The following is a 15,729-nucleotide window of genomic DNA, read 5'->3' as shown; positions in this document are numbered from 1 at the left end:
GCTAGAGAAAGCCTGCACGCAGCAACGAAGACCCAGTGAAGCCAAAAATAAATAAATTAAAAAAAAAAAAAGTACTAATGGTACTTTGAATTAAAACCTCTTAAATATCAAAGTTGAAATTGACTTTGGCCATCATTTAAATTCTCTGATCCTCAGTTTTTCTAGCTATATAAAGAGGAAGTTATACTTGATTAATTCTGAAATCCTTTCCAGTTCTGATATCATTTTATCCTGTGGTCTATGGAAGGAAGCTCAAATTTCTCTTTATTACAAAACAAGTCTGTTTGGCCCTTTCCATAACTGTACTCTTTTTTTTTTTTTAATTTTTATTTTATTTATTTTATTTTTGGGTGTGTTGGGTCTTCATTGCTGCACGCAGGCTTCCTCTAGTTGCAGTGAGCAGGGGGCTACTCTTCATTGTGGTGCGCGGGCTTCTCATTGCGGTGGCTTCTCTTGTTGTGGAGCACAGCCTCTAGGCACGTGGGCTTCAGTAGTTGTGGCACGTGGGCTTCAGTAGTTGTGGCACATGGGCTGAGTAGTTGTGGCTCGCGGGCTCTAGAGCACAGGCTCAGTAGTTGTGGCGCACAGGCTTATTTGCTCTGCGGCATGTGGGATCTTCCTGGACCAGGGTTCGAACCCATGTCCCCTGCATTGGCAGGTGGATTCTTAACCACTGTGCCACCAGGGAAGCCCCATAACTGTACTCTTAATTTTTATAAATTGACCACCTAAAAGTCAAGATTTTTTTGCCTCATAAAACTGAAATTCCTTCCCACTCAGATGAATCTATCTGACTTGCAAATGTGTATGCAAATATGATTTATTGACTGTGAGGAAAAGACTCTTGCCAGCGGGCAGCAGCAGGTTTGAGCCTGGACCTTCTCCAGGGAAGCAGTTCAGTGCTTAGACCTGTCCTCTCTTCTTCCATCTCCGCCCATCCCCCAGGTGGGGTCTGACTTGTCAGGGATACTTGGACATTTATCACGCAGCTTCTTATCTTAATTTCCTGCGGAAATTCTGAAGCATTATTTGAGGGACCTGTTAGTTGGTCCAGAAAAGAGAGTTTATGTACTTGTACAATTACTGGCTTGATTTACAGTGCTTACAATTAATGTAATCTTTTCTCCTGCCATAGTATTTCCTTAAGTCCACTTACTAAACCTGGAAGGATCAGGCATATTGGTGCTTCCACTTTTCTCTGTTTCTAATTGCCATGCCTTCCAAAAGTTTATGTCATTATTAGTTTGATGAAATATAAAGTTTTCCTATTTATTACAAAGAGAAAGGTATGCCACACACAGAGTACACTATGCTTGATCTGTTTTCTGTCAAAAATAGGCCCTTCTTTCCATATTCATCAGCAGATGGCTTTCCCTCTTCCCATTTTCTTCCCCACTCTCATACTTGTTACTGTTTATGCTGTTTTAATGTTTTGGCTGAGCTCTCATTCTTTTCAAAGAGAGAGAAGAGGTTCCTGGCTCCATCTTCTTTCCTTAGCTCTTTCTGGGTGGGTTGCTGGTGTTGCTGCCTCTGTTCTTTCATGTGTGGCTGGAGGTGAATTAGGCGTGCATTCTTATTTCACCTGGGAAACATCTGGGTTGTCAGCCTTCTTTGGAAATAACTGCTTTTGCCTTAAAAGCAGAACGCAAAAAAGCAATAATTGAAAGTTGAGTACTTTCAGGTTATTGTGGCATCAGGTTAGCTTTGAGCTGTTTGGAGGTAAAAGAAGAGAAATTCTCTTTGAGAAAGGGTAGGACATTGTCAAATCTGGTTCGGAAGCAGAATTTGAAAATAACCTATGAGAGAAATCTCAATATGGGGGCCGGGTTGGGGGGAACAGGGAAAATTTGATCAGGCAGAAGTAAGATAAAATTTACCTATGTCCTTCCTAGGCAATAAACCTGTTACTTTGAGGGAAACAAATCTATCGATATTTCACTTTCCCAGTTTTCATGCTGACAGAATAGAGCAGTGTAATTGTTAACAGATGCTCTAAAACCAATATTTTGGCATTGGAATTTGTGTACCTTTAGTTGATTATGAGTGGGCTGGTCTTCTGCATATGCACTTTATAAAGTATGAAGCTGCTTAGTGAAGCCTTGATTTTGGCATCATTCCCACCCTAACCCCAGCCCAGCTTATCCTTCCTGCTTATTCTGAACCAAAATAGCAACCAATAGAACAGCCCTCTCTGAGTTTTTGTGTCCAGTGTAGTTACGTGCATGTTGCTTACAACAAAGTTGATGATGATTTGGAGAAACAAGCAGTATTTTCATTATAACCCCAGTTTTGTAGATGTGTAATCATATATATTTAAATACACATATGTAATACCAAAGTAGAGACTAGAGGCAAATGCACCAGAATAACAGGAGATGTCATCTCTATTTGCTGGTTATAAAAGCATATTCTTGTATGTACTTTTCTGTATTTCCTAAAGTTTTTATAATAAGGATATAAAAGTTTTATAATTAGACAAGGAGACTTAAAAATTGCTAGTAAGTGTGAAATTTCAGTAGAGCAGTTATTTAACAGTGCCAATCAGGGAATTCCCTGGCAGTCCAGTGTTTGGGACTCCGCACTTTCACTGCCGAGGGCCCAGATTCAATCCCTGCTCGGGGAACTAAGATCCCACAAGCCACACGGCGCAGCCAAAAAAATAATAATAATAACAGCACTAATCACAGGAGTAATCAAAAGTTGGCTAAATGAAAGCATGTCATTTGCTGAGAGTAGGAGGGATTCTTATTGATAAAGCACATAATAGTTTTCATAGTTTGTAGTTCACATACATTACAACATTCATCCTTCCATTTTAAGGAAGAGGAAACTGGTCCTCAGAGAAGTTAAGTCATTTTTGCTGTCCTTGAACCTACATTAGCCAAAAGGAAGAGGGTGTTGTAGGGACTGGCTGGGGAGAACCAACCTGGATAAACACCCAGTGCGAATAGTCCGTATCTGCCGGCTTGGTTGTGAGTTGACAACGTGGGCGTGCAGAAGTTGCACCAGAGCCTTCTGATCGAGGGCAGGGCTCAAGAAGAGACTTTCTAGTTAAAATTAGAAAGAACAGGAAGAACAGCCTCACTTCGCTCTTCTTGCACTCAATCTCTCCAAATTGAAAAGTTCAAAGCATGAGAAAATTATATTTAGAGATCCACACAGACATTGAAGTGAGTGCTCACTGAGTAGTCTGCACCGGCGATGACTAATAGCCTTGCATCTCTCCTGTCCAGATAGTGTCTGCAGTCCAGTACTGCCACCAAAAGCGGATCGTTCACAGAGACCTCAAGGTGAGTCATAGTGCCCTTACTAGTGTACACTTGCCTTGTGTGTGCTCAGTTCTCCCAGTGCTCATGACATAAAGGAGGCATAGATTAGAATGTGTTATTAATTTTTTTTAAAAATCCTAAGATATATTTTACATTTCAGTTAAGGCAGCTCATAGTTGGTCTCTGGAGAAAAATCATCCTACCACCAAACAGATGGGGGCCTCCAGAAATGCGCGCTCTCACCTGGACAGTGTCCTCAGTGCTGCCTGGCATCCCTTTCTGTTTTTCTAGTCCGCATTCTCTCTTGTTAACAGCAGCGGTGTTTAAATGAGACCTGCTTCACGGTTCTCCACCTCTGCCCGCACTCCTGGCATAGGATAAGGTTTCCTATTTCACAGAGAGAATAGAAACACCAGGCAGAAACTCCCTCTTTCCCACCTGCACCTGCATCCACCCTTAACCTTCCAGGATTTCCCTCGTTACAGGACAGCGGGGTGCCTCTGCTGACCCTGCCTCTGTGTTCTGGGTCCTGTGTCCTTCCAGGGGCTGCTTCACTCTGTTTCCTCCCATCTTTCCCTTCTTCATCCGCCCTCCCTCTCTGCTGGCGTGTCACTAGCAGCATGTATAAAAACATGCTCAAGTTTATACCCTCTTTTACCGAAAAACCTCCGCACCCCGATTCCCCTTCCTGGTACACCCTTTTTTTCCTCTTCACCTTCGCAGCTGTATTTCTCTAAACATTGTTTAGATTCTCTCTTAACTTGATATTCACTTATTCTTTCTCCTGACATAACTGTTATCGATTTGCTTGTTCTCTGCTCACCCACCCTTGCTGCATTCACGTCCACTCCAGTAGCTGCAGTGGCCACCTATATGTTGATGACCCCCAGATCCATTCCTGCAGCCGGAGCTCTCTTCTAGGATTTAGTGTCCAGCTGACAAAAGGACACCTTCACCTCAGCATCCCTCAGGTAGCTCGGGTTCAGCAAGTTCAACACCTAAACTCTTCCTTCCTAAACTTGAATTTTTATTTCTCATTGTGGTGACTGTCCTTCAGGTGCCCCTCTCTCCTTTACTCTGCCGTCCACTCAGACCCCAGGTCTTTTTGCTGCTGTTTCCTGAGTATCACTTGAGCTCACTCTTTTCTGTCCCCACTCACTCTCCTAGTCCAGACCACCAGCATATCTCATACCTGATTACCACACTAGCCTCTTGCCTCGTCTTCCCTGCTTCCAATTTTGCCTCTTTCTTCCATGTCTGTTTCCTACATTGTAACCAGAATGGTCCTTTAAAAACACAAACAAGATTGTCATTTCCCGCTTGAATGACTTTTTCAGTGGCTTCCTGTTGCCCTTAGGTTACAAACCCAAACTTCCTGACTACAAGTCACTGGGCTGGCCCTTTGTAATTCAGGCATGGCCCCGTCCCCAGCTGTGTCTCTCTGCATCTCTCTACCACACACTGCCTTTCAGTTTCTTGAGGAAAACGTGTTCTGTCTCAGCAGAGTTTTCACACTGTTTATTCTGCTTCAAATACCTCCCGTTAACACACCCACTACTATCAACTAATCTTCCAGGCAGCAGTTTCAGTTTCATCCCCTCTAGGAAGCCGTACCATATCTTTCAGTGCTGGGCCCATGACTCCCCACTTATCTGTCACAGCAGTTAGGCCCAAGAGTGTAGCTGCTTATTTTTCTAAATTGTCAGCTTTTTGAGGGCAGGACCCTGTCTGTCTATATATCCAGACACTAATATAACATCTGGTGTGTAATTGCCACGTGGTAAATGTTTGTTGAAACAAGTGGAAAAGACTGTGATCTCTATCTTGAATGAAGTTTAGGATGCTCCCTCCTCAATAATAGCCATTATACAGCTTACTTAGCAGTGTTTTTGAAATGTGACTATCCACCTAAAGCAAGTATCTATTTTTTAAAAGCCCCTTATTCTTAAAAAGCTCTTTAAAAATTTTATTGATCATGGACATTTGCTGTATAATTAGTGCTAGAGTCAATCTTTACAGTTGGGCCTCCGTATCCCCGGGTTCTGCATCTGTGGCTAAGGAGGGCTGGCTGTACTATACCGTTTGGTATGATGATGGATTATGGTATCCACAGGGGGTCCTAGAACCAGTCCCCTAAGAAGACTGAGGGATGACTACACCTCATATCTGTTACTGGTTATTAATGCTGAAAAATGAGGAATTCTGATTTAGCTCCTATTTTTTTTCTCTAGAAAGAATGTTTTCTTATTCATTAGGATATATTAACTTTACATCATTACAAAAAGCTTTTGTGAAATGCCTGATTCTATCACAGTTCTGATTATATTTTGGTTAAATTTCATTTTTGTCTTGGTGTTTTCCCTCTAGGCTGAAAATCTATTGTTAGATGCTGATATGAACATTAAAATAGCTGACTTTGGTTTTAGCAATGAATTTACTGTTGGCAGTAAACTGGATACGTTTTGTGGCAGTCCTCCGTATGCAGCCCCAGAGCTCTTCCAGGGCAAGAAGTACGACGGGCCGGAAGTGGACGTGTGGAGCCTCGGCGTCATTCTTTACACTTTAGTCAGCGGGTCGCTCCCCTTTGATGGACAGAACCTAAAGGTATAAGAAGTGGTTGCATCCGTGTTCTTCAGAAAGCTAAAAGGATTTTATAAAATGATAAGAGTTAATGTGTTAATGTTGTTTCAGTGGGGTTCTTTGAGTTCTTTTTTAACCTAAAAGTTGACTCACTAGTTTTCTTTCCTCTCTACCTCCCCAAAGGAACTGAGAGAGAGAGTATTAAGAGGGAAATACAGAATCCCTTTCTACATGTCCACAGACTGTGAAAACCTTCTCAAACGTTTCCTGGTGCTAAATCCAATAAAACGAGGCACTCTAGAGGTAATCACATAACTGGAAATAAGGAACAACTTTGGAGAGTCTTTAAAGTAATTTTAGAACTTTGCTTGGTTTGTATGATGTATTGAATACTATCCTGGGGTTTTTTAAGTAACATTGAGACATTTTTTAAAAGTTATCCTTTGAGCCATAATCGATGAAATGTTGAAAATAAGCTTTCCTAAATATTGTGATTATCAGAATGTTTCATTTTATGCTGCTAATGAACCTTTCAGCAAATCATGAAGGACAGGTGGATCAATGCAGGGCATGAGGAAGATGAACTAAAACCGTTTGTTGAACCAGAACTGGACATCTCAGACCAGAAAAGGATAGGTAATTATTCTGTGCCTGCATGTTGGTGTGTGTACAGGTAACATATTTCTGTTTTGATTCATATGTGTATGCCTAAAATGGGGATAATGGGAAGTTAAGCATAAGTTACATGAATCAGCTTATATGTTTTGTCATATTTAGGAACTTATCTGCAGTTTCCTGTAATAGCACTCAGTAACTCAGAAATAAGCCAACTGCCCGTTTATGTTAGAAAATGTGTGATCTTTTGGGTCAAATAAAGGAAATTATTTTACCCTGTAACATAATGATTTCTTAACCAAACGAAACACATAAACTATATTATACCCTTCTTTTAGATATTATGGTGGGAATGGGATATTCACAAGACGAAATTCAAGAATCTCTTAGTAAGATGAAATATGATGAAATCACAGCTACATACTTGTTGTTGGGGAGAAAATCTTCAGAGGTAAGAATAATCAGATAAAAGCCTGCAATATCCTTTTTGTGAATTATTAGCTCATGTAAACTCTTCGTTTTTTTTTAGTGTGTATAACATTTGATAATATTTTAAAATTTACCTTCAAATAACTAATCTAACTCCTATGACTATTATGAGATACTATTTTAACTTTAAGATAATAACCTTTAATAATTTGGCTTTCATTAAGTTAACCTATAGTCATTAGTAGTTTTTAAATGATGTAAAGTATCAGATGAAATAAATAGAGCGTTTTAAGTTTTTTGAAAAAGCCTGGAAAGAAGAACGTAAATATTTATCCTTGTGTGAGTTTTTCCAGCAGTCAGAAAAATACTTTTGCCTGAGTTTAGGGTTGTCATTTTTGTACACTGTGATTCTTCTCTCTAAATGAACTACTTATGAGAGGTTTGTGTATTGTAAGTTTAGTTTCATAATAAACCATTTGGGCTCGTGTTGTGGTTTGCTCTGTTTTTCTCATTTTCTCTTAGCTGGATGCTAGTGATTCCAGTTCTAGCAGCAATCTTTCACTTGCTAAGGTTAGGCCAAGCAGCGACCTCAACAACAGTACTGGCCAGTCTCCTCACCACAAAGTACAGAGAAGTGTTTCTTCAAGCCAGAAGCAGAGGCGGTACAGTGACCATGGTAAGTCTGAGGCCATTCCAGTGTGTTCTCCCGGAGCCTCCTGTTAATCAGGAGGCCTCCTAACACTGGAAGCATCCTTTTGCTTATGGACTACTGGGGTTGGAGTTGCTTGATTTCCCTTCTTGACGTTTCTTTCAAAGCAGTCCTGCAGGTTCTGGCATATTTATCTCAAGGCTCTGATCTCCTTGGTACACTCAGTAAGCTTTTTTTTTTTTTTTTTTTTTTTTAAATTAATTTATTTATTTATTTTTGGCTGCGTTGGGTCTTCGTTGCTGCGCGCAAGCTTTGTCTAGTTGTAGCGAGTGGGGGCTACTCTTCGTTGCAGTGCGCGGGCTTCTCATTGCGGTGGCTTCTCTTTGTTGCGGAGCACGGGCTCTAGGAGCACGAGCTTCTGTAGTTGTGGCTCGCGGGCTGTAGGGCGCAGGCTCAGTAGTTATGGCGCACGGGCTTAGTTGCTCCGCAGCATGTGGGATCTTCCCGGACCAGGGATCGAACCCACTGCGCCACCAGGGAAGTCCCTCAGTAGGCTTTTATTGAGTAAGGCCTGGCCGGGTGGAAGCCTTAGCCACATGTGACTGTTGAGCACTTGAACTGTGGAAATGATTTTCAGTTTTGTCTCAGTTAAATTTATAAAGCCATGTGCAGCCAGTGGCTACCACATTGGACAGCACAGCCCTGGAAAATGTATAGTATCTCAGTTTTGCCTTAATTGGTTTAAATTTTTGACATGTGTCTTTCTCAGCCACACTCTAGCTGTTGGTGTGTCTAATCACCCTCACTCTTAAAAGTTTTCACCATAGAAGTGAATATTTCATGAGACTTAAGACCCTAAAGGATATGCTTACCAAACTTGACAGTTATTCTACCTTCAAGGCAGCCCCATTTGTTGGAATTCAGAGACTCTAGTAGGTGTGTGTTTATTCACATATTATTATTTCCTTTAATTCCAGCGTGCAGGAACCGAATTTATGTTGGCCTGGTCCTAACTTTTAAAAATACATCCTCACATGAAACACCCATTCATCTCTTTGTTCAGTTCATTTCCCTTCTCTGGACTTTGTCCACCTCCATTCTTTCACCTTGAGATGTGGCACTTAGAATTGCGCAGAGTATTCCAGGTGTCTGCAGCTTTGGTTTTGTACCAAAAGTGATGACGCTTTGGTTTCCATTTCTCTCCCTGCTGCTGCTGCCTCTCTATATGGTTTGGGCCAAAGCAGCACATGGTACTGACACTGTCAGTAAACTGTCTATATGTCTGCTGTTTTCTAGGGTATAACTGAGAGCTCAGAACCTGTCTGATGCCAGGATTTGTGCAGGTGGCATTTGTAAACCAAGTGTTGATCTGGGTCTCTGTCTCTTGTGCTCATATTAGTTGCTTACAAGGAGGGGTTTTCTGTGTACTGCAGAGCAATTAGCAAAATGCCTACGTGTTGCTCTAAATCAACCAGTTTAAAGGGACTTGTTCCTAAAGCCTGGAAGAAACCTGGTGATGGAGTTTTCTCATATCCCTTTCCCCAGCTCAGAAAATTTTAGAGCTAAAAAGAGCTCACCAAACCCCCATATTAGCAATAAGGAAATAGGGCAAGAGAGTTCACCAGGTCTTCTGAGTTTAAATAGAAGTGGGAACGCCTGAGACAGACCCAGGATTCCTGGCCCCTGGTCCTATGGCTGTCTCCACTAACCCGCCCATTACCTCTTATAGTAGTGCTTTTATAATAATAATCATCCTTCTTTCTTGGAGCCTCTGATATTAAAAAGAAGTTCACAAAAGAATACTTCCAGAAATTCTGTATATAGAAAATCACTGACCCAATTCCACATTCTTTGGGGATGAAGATGGTGGTCAGCAAAAAAAAAAAAAAAAAGATTTGATTATGCCTCTGGCACTGTTCATTTAAGTGCTGAAAATGAGATAGGTTCCAAATAATGAAATCTAGTAAAGCACATCCACTTGGTACCAAGTGAAGGCAGACAAGCCCATAGACAGACCAACTTTTAGCTTGCCCTCCCACCCCATCTCATCTCTCCTCTTGTTCCCTACCTCTAGATGCCAATGATTTATATCTGCCTGCTTCTGTAAAATCATAACTTAATTTTTATTTGTGTTTCTTAATTTCGGTCCCATGTGTGAACCCCCCTGTATGTATGTACATTTTTTTCTAGGAAGGGTGATCTTCATCAGATTTTCAAGGGGTTCTTTTATTTTAAAAAAAAAAAAAGAAAAGAAAGTGAAGAATCACTGTTCTATTAACCAGTCAGTGGTATTGGGGAGGTTGGTAGTGATCAGAAAAAAAAATAAATTTGCATCCATTTCTCACATCTTATACAACGTTGGATTCCAATTGGAATAAAGGTGTAAATATTAAAAAAAGAGGGCTTCCCTGGTGGCGCAGTGGCTGAGCATCTGCCTGCTAATGCAGGGGACACGGGTTCGAGCCCTGGTCTGGGAAGATCCCACATGCCGCGGAGCAACTAGGCCCGTGAGCCACAACTACTGAGCCTGCGCGTCTGGAGCCTGTGCTCCGCAACAAGAGAGGCCGTGATAGTGAAGAGGCCCGCGCACCACGATGAAGAGTGGCCCCCGCTTGCCGCAACTAGAGAAAGCCCTCGCACAGAAACGAAGACCCAACACAGCCAAAAATAAATATAAAAGTAAATAAATAAATAAAAGATTACTATTAAAAAAAAAAAAAGAAAGAAAGAAAGAAACTGGGACTTCCCTGGTGGTCCAGCAGTAAAGAATCTGCCTTCCAGTGCAGGGGACTCGGGTTTGATCCCTGGTCAGGGAACTAAGATCCCCTATGCTGCAGGGCAACTAAGCCCGCATGCTACAACTACTGAGCCCGCGTGCCTCAACTAGAGTGCCCGTGTGCCTGCGTGCCCACGTGCTCTGGAGCCCGCACGCCGCAGCAAAAGATCCTGCATGCTGTAACGAAGATCCCACGAGCCACAACTAAGACCCAACGCAGCCTAAAATAAAATACAAAATATATAAATAAATTAATTAAATAAAAATTATTTTTTAAAAAATCATATTTTGGGGAATTCCCTGGCGGTCCAGTGGTTAATTAGGACTCTAGGCACTTTCACTGTTGTGGCCCAGGTTCACTCCCTGGGCAGGGAACTAAGATCCTGCAAGCTGTGCGGTGCGGCCCAAAAATAAAAAAAGAAGAAGAAGAAGAAAAATCACATTTTTGTGTGATACATCCACACCACGGAACACTACTCAGCAATAAAAAGGAACAAATTATTGATAAATACAACAATTTGGATGGATCTCAAGGGAATTATGCTGAGTGGGGGGAGACAATCTCAAAAGGTTACATTGACTCCATTCACATAACATTCTTGAAATGACGGAATTACAGAGATGAGAACAGATTGGCGGTTGCCAGGATTTAGGGAAGGGACTTGAGGTGGAAGATAGGTGGCTGTGGCTGTGATAGGATCGCCCACAAGGTCCTTGAGGTAGAACTGTTCTTCGTCTTGACTGGTGGTGATCACATGAATCTGCACATGTGATTAAAGTGTGTAGAGCTGAATACACACGCACATAACACACAGTGCAAGTAAAACAGGAGCAGTCTGAATGAATGAGGTCACTGGGTTGTATCAATAGCTGTTTCCATGCACAATCTCAAATCCTAAGATGAAAAAAAAATCTTTTAATTTTCTAAATAGCAATAATAAATGTTTCAAAACAAATTGGTAGTAACCCTAAAGATTCAGAATGTCATTAGATGTATCATGATATTGAGAAGAAAGAGAAGTATTAAGGGTAGTATCACCCTATACTTGGCTGATTCTTTGTTTTATATGTTAAAATTGCCAAATTGAGAACTTGATTGTTGTTCTCCCATAAATCAAATCTTTGTTTACTTTTAATTCAGTTCCAAATAAAGTTATCATTTACTTATTTATTTACCACACCACGCAGCTTGTGGGATCTTAGCTCCCCAACCAGGGACTGAATCCGGGCCCTCAGCAGTGAAAGCACAGGGTCCTAACCATTGGACCACCAGGGAATTCCCTAGATTTACCATTTGGATTTTTGTCCTAGAAGTAGCTTTACTGTACCCCACCCCATTCATTTTTTTTAATGATTTATTTTTCTGTTGAAGTATAGTTGATTTACAATGTTGTGTTAATTTCTACTATACAGCAGAGTGACTCAGTTATACACATATATACATTCTTTTTCATATTCTTTTCCATTATGGTTTATCTCAGGATATTGAGTATAATTCCCTGTACTGTACAGTGAGACCTTGTTGTTTATCCATTCTATATGTAATAGTTTGCGTCTACTAACCCCAAGCTCCCAGTCCTTCCCTCCCCTTCCCTCTTCCTCCTCCCATCCATATTTTAATAGACCTAAAATATAAAGGCTTTTCTACCATAAATGATGAGCATTTGGTGCTGTTCCTTAAGATTACCACTGGACGTCATATATAATGAATATACTAGTTATCTCGTTCATTTCCAAAATTCTTTGAACTCCGAATCGCCTGTGTCATCAGAGTCTCTAGGTGATTTACTGCAGGACATCAGTTAATTGCCCACCTGAGATGTCCCTAGGCATCCTCCTCCTGGGAGGGGGTCTGACTGGGAACATCCACCCATGTCCTCCCTGTCACTTCCATGAGAAACATGCTTTCTTTTGCTTATACTGCCTCTCCTTGTCTACTCAAATTCCTGTTTACCTAGAAGATTATTAGTGCTTTAAAAAAGATGCAAGATAAAACTTCAAAAGAAAGAGCCTGTAAATCTGTACTGTTCTTTTCCAAAAGGTGACGGCATCTCTTATACAAAAAGGATGAAATTCACTCAGATGTATAGATACCAGGTGAACCAGTTCATTCTGCATGATGTGTGTGCATCAAGTTAGTTTGATTATTTATCTGTCCAGTAACACCCCGTGAACATGTTTCAGAAAGACAATTATATAAGCTTATTAGTTAAAAAAAAAACAACTTTAAAAAAGTAGAATGTTAGGGACTAATAAGTGAAATTTTAAAATTGAATTCAGGACTTCCCTGGTGGTACAGTAGTTAAGAATCCACCTGCCAATGCAGGGGACACGGGTTTGGGAAGATCCCACATGCCACAGAGCAGCTAAGCCCGTGCGGCACAAGTACTGAGCCTGCGCTCTAGAGCTCGCGAGCCACAACTACTGAAGCCCGTGCATCTAGAGCCCGTGCTCCGCAACAAGACAAGCCACCGCAATGAGAAGCCCACACACCGCAAGGAAGAGCAGCCCCCGCTCGCCGCAACTAGAGGAAGCCCGCGTGCAGCAACGAAGATCCAACGCAACCAAAAATAAATAAATAAATTTATTTTTTTTAAAAAAAGTGGTTAGGTAATTTTAAAAAAATAAAATAAAATTGAATTCATTGCATAGGGAAAACATTATACATGAATGGGAAGCATCTTAGAAGATTTTTACTGTCTTATATTTTCTTAGATGAATAGAAATCTTGGGTCATCTTATAAAGTGTTCATTTTCACAGGATAAAATATAAAACTGTATTCTGACTTTTAAAAAGTGAACTCTGTATTTTAGCTGGACCAGCTATTCCTTCAGTTGTGGCGTATCCGAAAAGGAGTCAGACCAGCACTGCAGACGGCGACCTCAGAGAAGATGGAGTTCCGTCCCGGAAACCAGGCGGCAGTGCTGCTGGAGGAAAGGGAGTTGCTCCAGCCAGCCCCATGCTTGGCAGCGCGAGTAATCCCAACAAGGCGGATATTCCTGAACGCAAGAAGAGCTCCACCGTCCCCGGTGTAAGTATGGTCGTACTGTAGGGCAGCCTAGGGTTGTAGGATTGAAATGATAAGACATTTTGCTCCTGTGTGTTCATCTCCTACAAAGCCCTACGCACTGGGCCACGAGGCACAGTCTCAGCCTGTAAGGATCACTTGCTCTGTTGCATGTATTTCTTGTTGAGCCGTATCCCACTGGATGAGTGATCAGATCCTTTATGTCAAGGGCTGTTTTTAGTTACTCCATAAACATCTGCTAAACTTTAGACTGTATCAGATGCTGAGATATGGAAAGACATCATAATCTAACAGAGGAAATGAATAAAACCAAATGGGGACAGTACAGACAGGTGATGGCAAACAGAAACCTGATGGAGTCTGTACAGGGCACTGTGAGCTCTGACTGCCAGGGATTTGGTGTTTGCCCTGCATCTCAAAGGGCTCTATCGATGCAGAGTGTTGACTGAGTCCTTACCATGTGCCACGGACCATGCTGAGTGCTTTTTCATTTATTAGCTAAATGTTAAGGTGAAGAAATTGAAGAAAAGTTAGGTAATTGTCTAAAATTATACTGCTAAACTGAATCCATCTCTTAATCCCTGCCCTGAACAAAATCTCCCTAGGAAGTAGGTAGTATTTGTTAAATTGAATCTATTCAGTTTCAGAAACTTCTTCGTGAATTGAAATGTGTTCTCTCTGACCTAACGTAGTGATTATTATTCTTAGCACTCCAAAAGTAATTTTTTTAATGATTTGATGTTTGTATTTATTGTGAAATGATCTCTAAGTCTAATTAACATCCGTCACCATACACAGTTACAGAATTTTTTTCTTGTGATGAGAACTTCTTAGATTTACCCTCTTGGCAACTTCCAAATATGCACTACAGTATTGTTCACTAGAGTCACCATGCTGCACATTGCATCCCCAGAACTTATTTATTTTATAACTGGAAGACTCAAAAAGTAATTTAAAAAGGAATTTGCAGAGAATGAACAATTTTAAGGATATTCTGTAACCACATTTTTCCCTAAAAGTTAGCGGTGACAAAGCCTTCCCTCTACCCTAAAGAAACCCCAAACTGAGGAGCCCACATGGAATCTGTGCTGCTTGCTCCCTTTGGCCAGTTCTTGGGGAGGGGCTTATAAAGGAACCCAGAAGGTTTTGTGTGTTCCATCCTTTGATATTGTGCTTTATCAGAGTAAACGCTGTGTGGAAAGGTTTTTTGTTTGGCTTCCTAATGCAGTAAAATTGGATCGTCATTCCATAGCCCTGCAATTTAAATTCAGCCTCCACTTTTTGTTGACAGTTACCAGAGGAAGAAAAAGACTTTGTTCCCTGCCTTCATAACTTCCATTCCTTCACTCTACTCATCTGCACACCCCCCTTTTGAAAGTATATCCTAAGCATTATTAGCCACTCATATATGATTATTTATAAAAGAAAGAAGTATGTTATTATAATTTTCTCCCATTTGTCTTCAGCTTCCCTATACTGCTCATGCTGTATTAAAGGTGACTGCTTTTATCTTTGTTTTAAAATTATCTGATAAAAGTTTTTACTTGTGACTTTTGTTCCTTGCTTTTTAATTTTGAAAGTATTAGCTTTTTACAAATTGATGTGAAATTCACATGACATATAATTAGCCATTTGAAGCATACTATTCAGTGGCATGTAGTACATTCGCAGTGTTGTGCAGCCTCTACCTCTCTCTAGTTCTGAAACACTTCAGAACACCCTGTGCTCATTAAGTAATCACTCTCTCCAATCCTCTCTTCCTCAGCCCCCGGCAACCAGTAATCTGCTTTCTCTCCCAATAGGATTGCCTATTCTGGAGATTTCATATAAATGGACTTATACCTCTTGCTTATATATACTTACTTAGACCTGTTACCCCTTACATATAAGGACTTGTACCTTATACTTAGACACAAGCCTCTTGTGTCTGCCTTCTTTCACTCACCGTAATATTTTCATGGTTCATCCAAGTTGTTGGGTGAACTCATTCCTTTTTATATGCCACAATTTGTTTATCTACTTATTCATTGATGGACATTTAGATTGTTCCTATCTTTTGGTTATTATAAGTAATGTTGCTGTAAACATTTGTGTACAAGTTTGTGTACCGCACCTGCCGTATTTGAGTCCCTATTTCTCCACATCCTTGCCAATACTTGTTATTTTCTGTTTTTTTTAATTATAGCTATCCTGGTGGGTGTGAAGTGGTACCTCATTGTGGTTTTGATTTGCGTTTCCTAAATGACCAGTGATGTTCAGCATCTTTTCATGTGTTTATTGGCCATTTGTATGCCTTCTTTGGAAAAATGTCTATTCAAGTCCTTTGCCCATTTTTAAATTGGGTTGTTTGTCATCTTGTGGTTGAGTTGCAAGGGTTCGTTA

At 40.9% G+C, this 15,729-nt stretch overlaps 1 protein-coding gene across 19 annotated transcripts in view; it reads left to right on the top strand.

The window, feature by feature from the left end:
* MARK3 (microtubule affinity regulating kinase 3) overlaps positions 1-15,729 on the top strand; it is a 109,632-nt gene that overhangs the window by 76,820 nt on the left and 17,083 nt on the right. For 13 of the 19 annotated variants that reach the window (XM_082386336.1, XM_082386333.1, XM_082386335.1 and 10 more), the window contains 7 exons: positions 3,234-3,290; positions 5,637-5,873; positions 6,033-6,152; positions 6,386-6,485; positions 6,803-6,915; positions 7,416-7,569; positions 13,133-13,350. In XM_082386336.1, coding sequence (XP_082242462.1) covers positions 3,234-3,290; positions 5,637-5,873; positions 6,033-6,152; positions 6,386-6,485; positions 6,803-6,915; positions 7,416-7,569; positions 13,133-13,350 — 999 coding nt within the window. The remainder of the gene's footprint in view (positions 1-3,233; positions 3,291-5,636; positions 5,874-6,032; positions 6,153-6,385; positions 6,486-6,802; positions 6,916-7,415; positions 7,570-13,132; positions 13,351-15,729) is intronic. The other 6 variants (XM_082386334.1, XM_082386329.1, XM_082386327.1 and 3 more) reach the window with 3 other exon arrangements.

Source organism: Balaenoptera borealis (genome assembly GCF_965194805.1).
Source record: "Balaenoptera borealis genome assembly, chromosome: 3".
In the NCBI taxonomy this organism is placed as follows: domain Eukaryota; kingdom Metazoa; phylum Chordata; class Mammalia; order Artiodactyla; family Balaenopteridae; genus Balaenoptera; species Balaenoptera borealis.
This window is presented reverse-complemented; position numbering and strand designations above follow the sequence as displayed.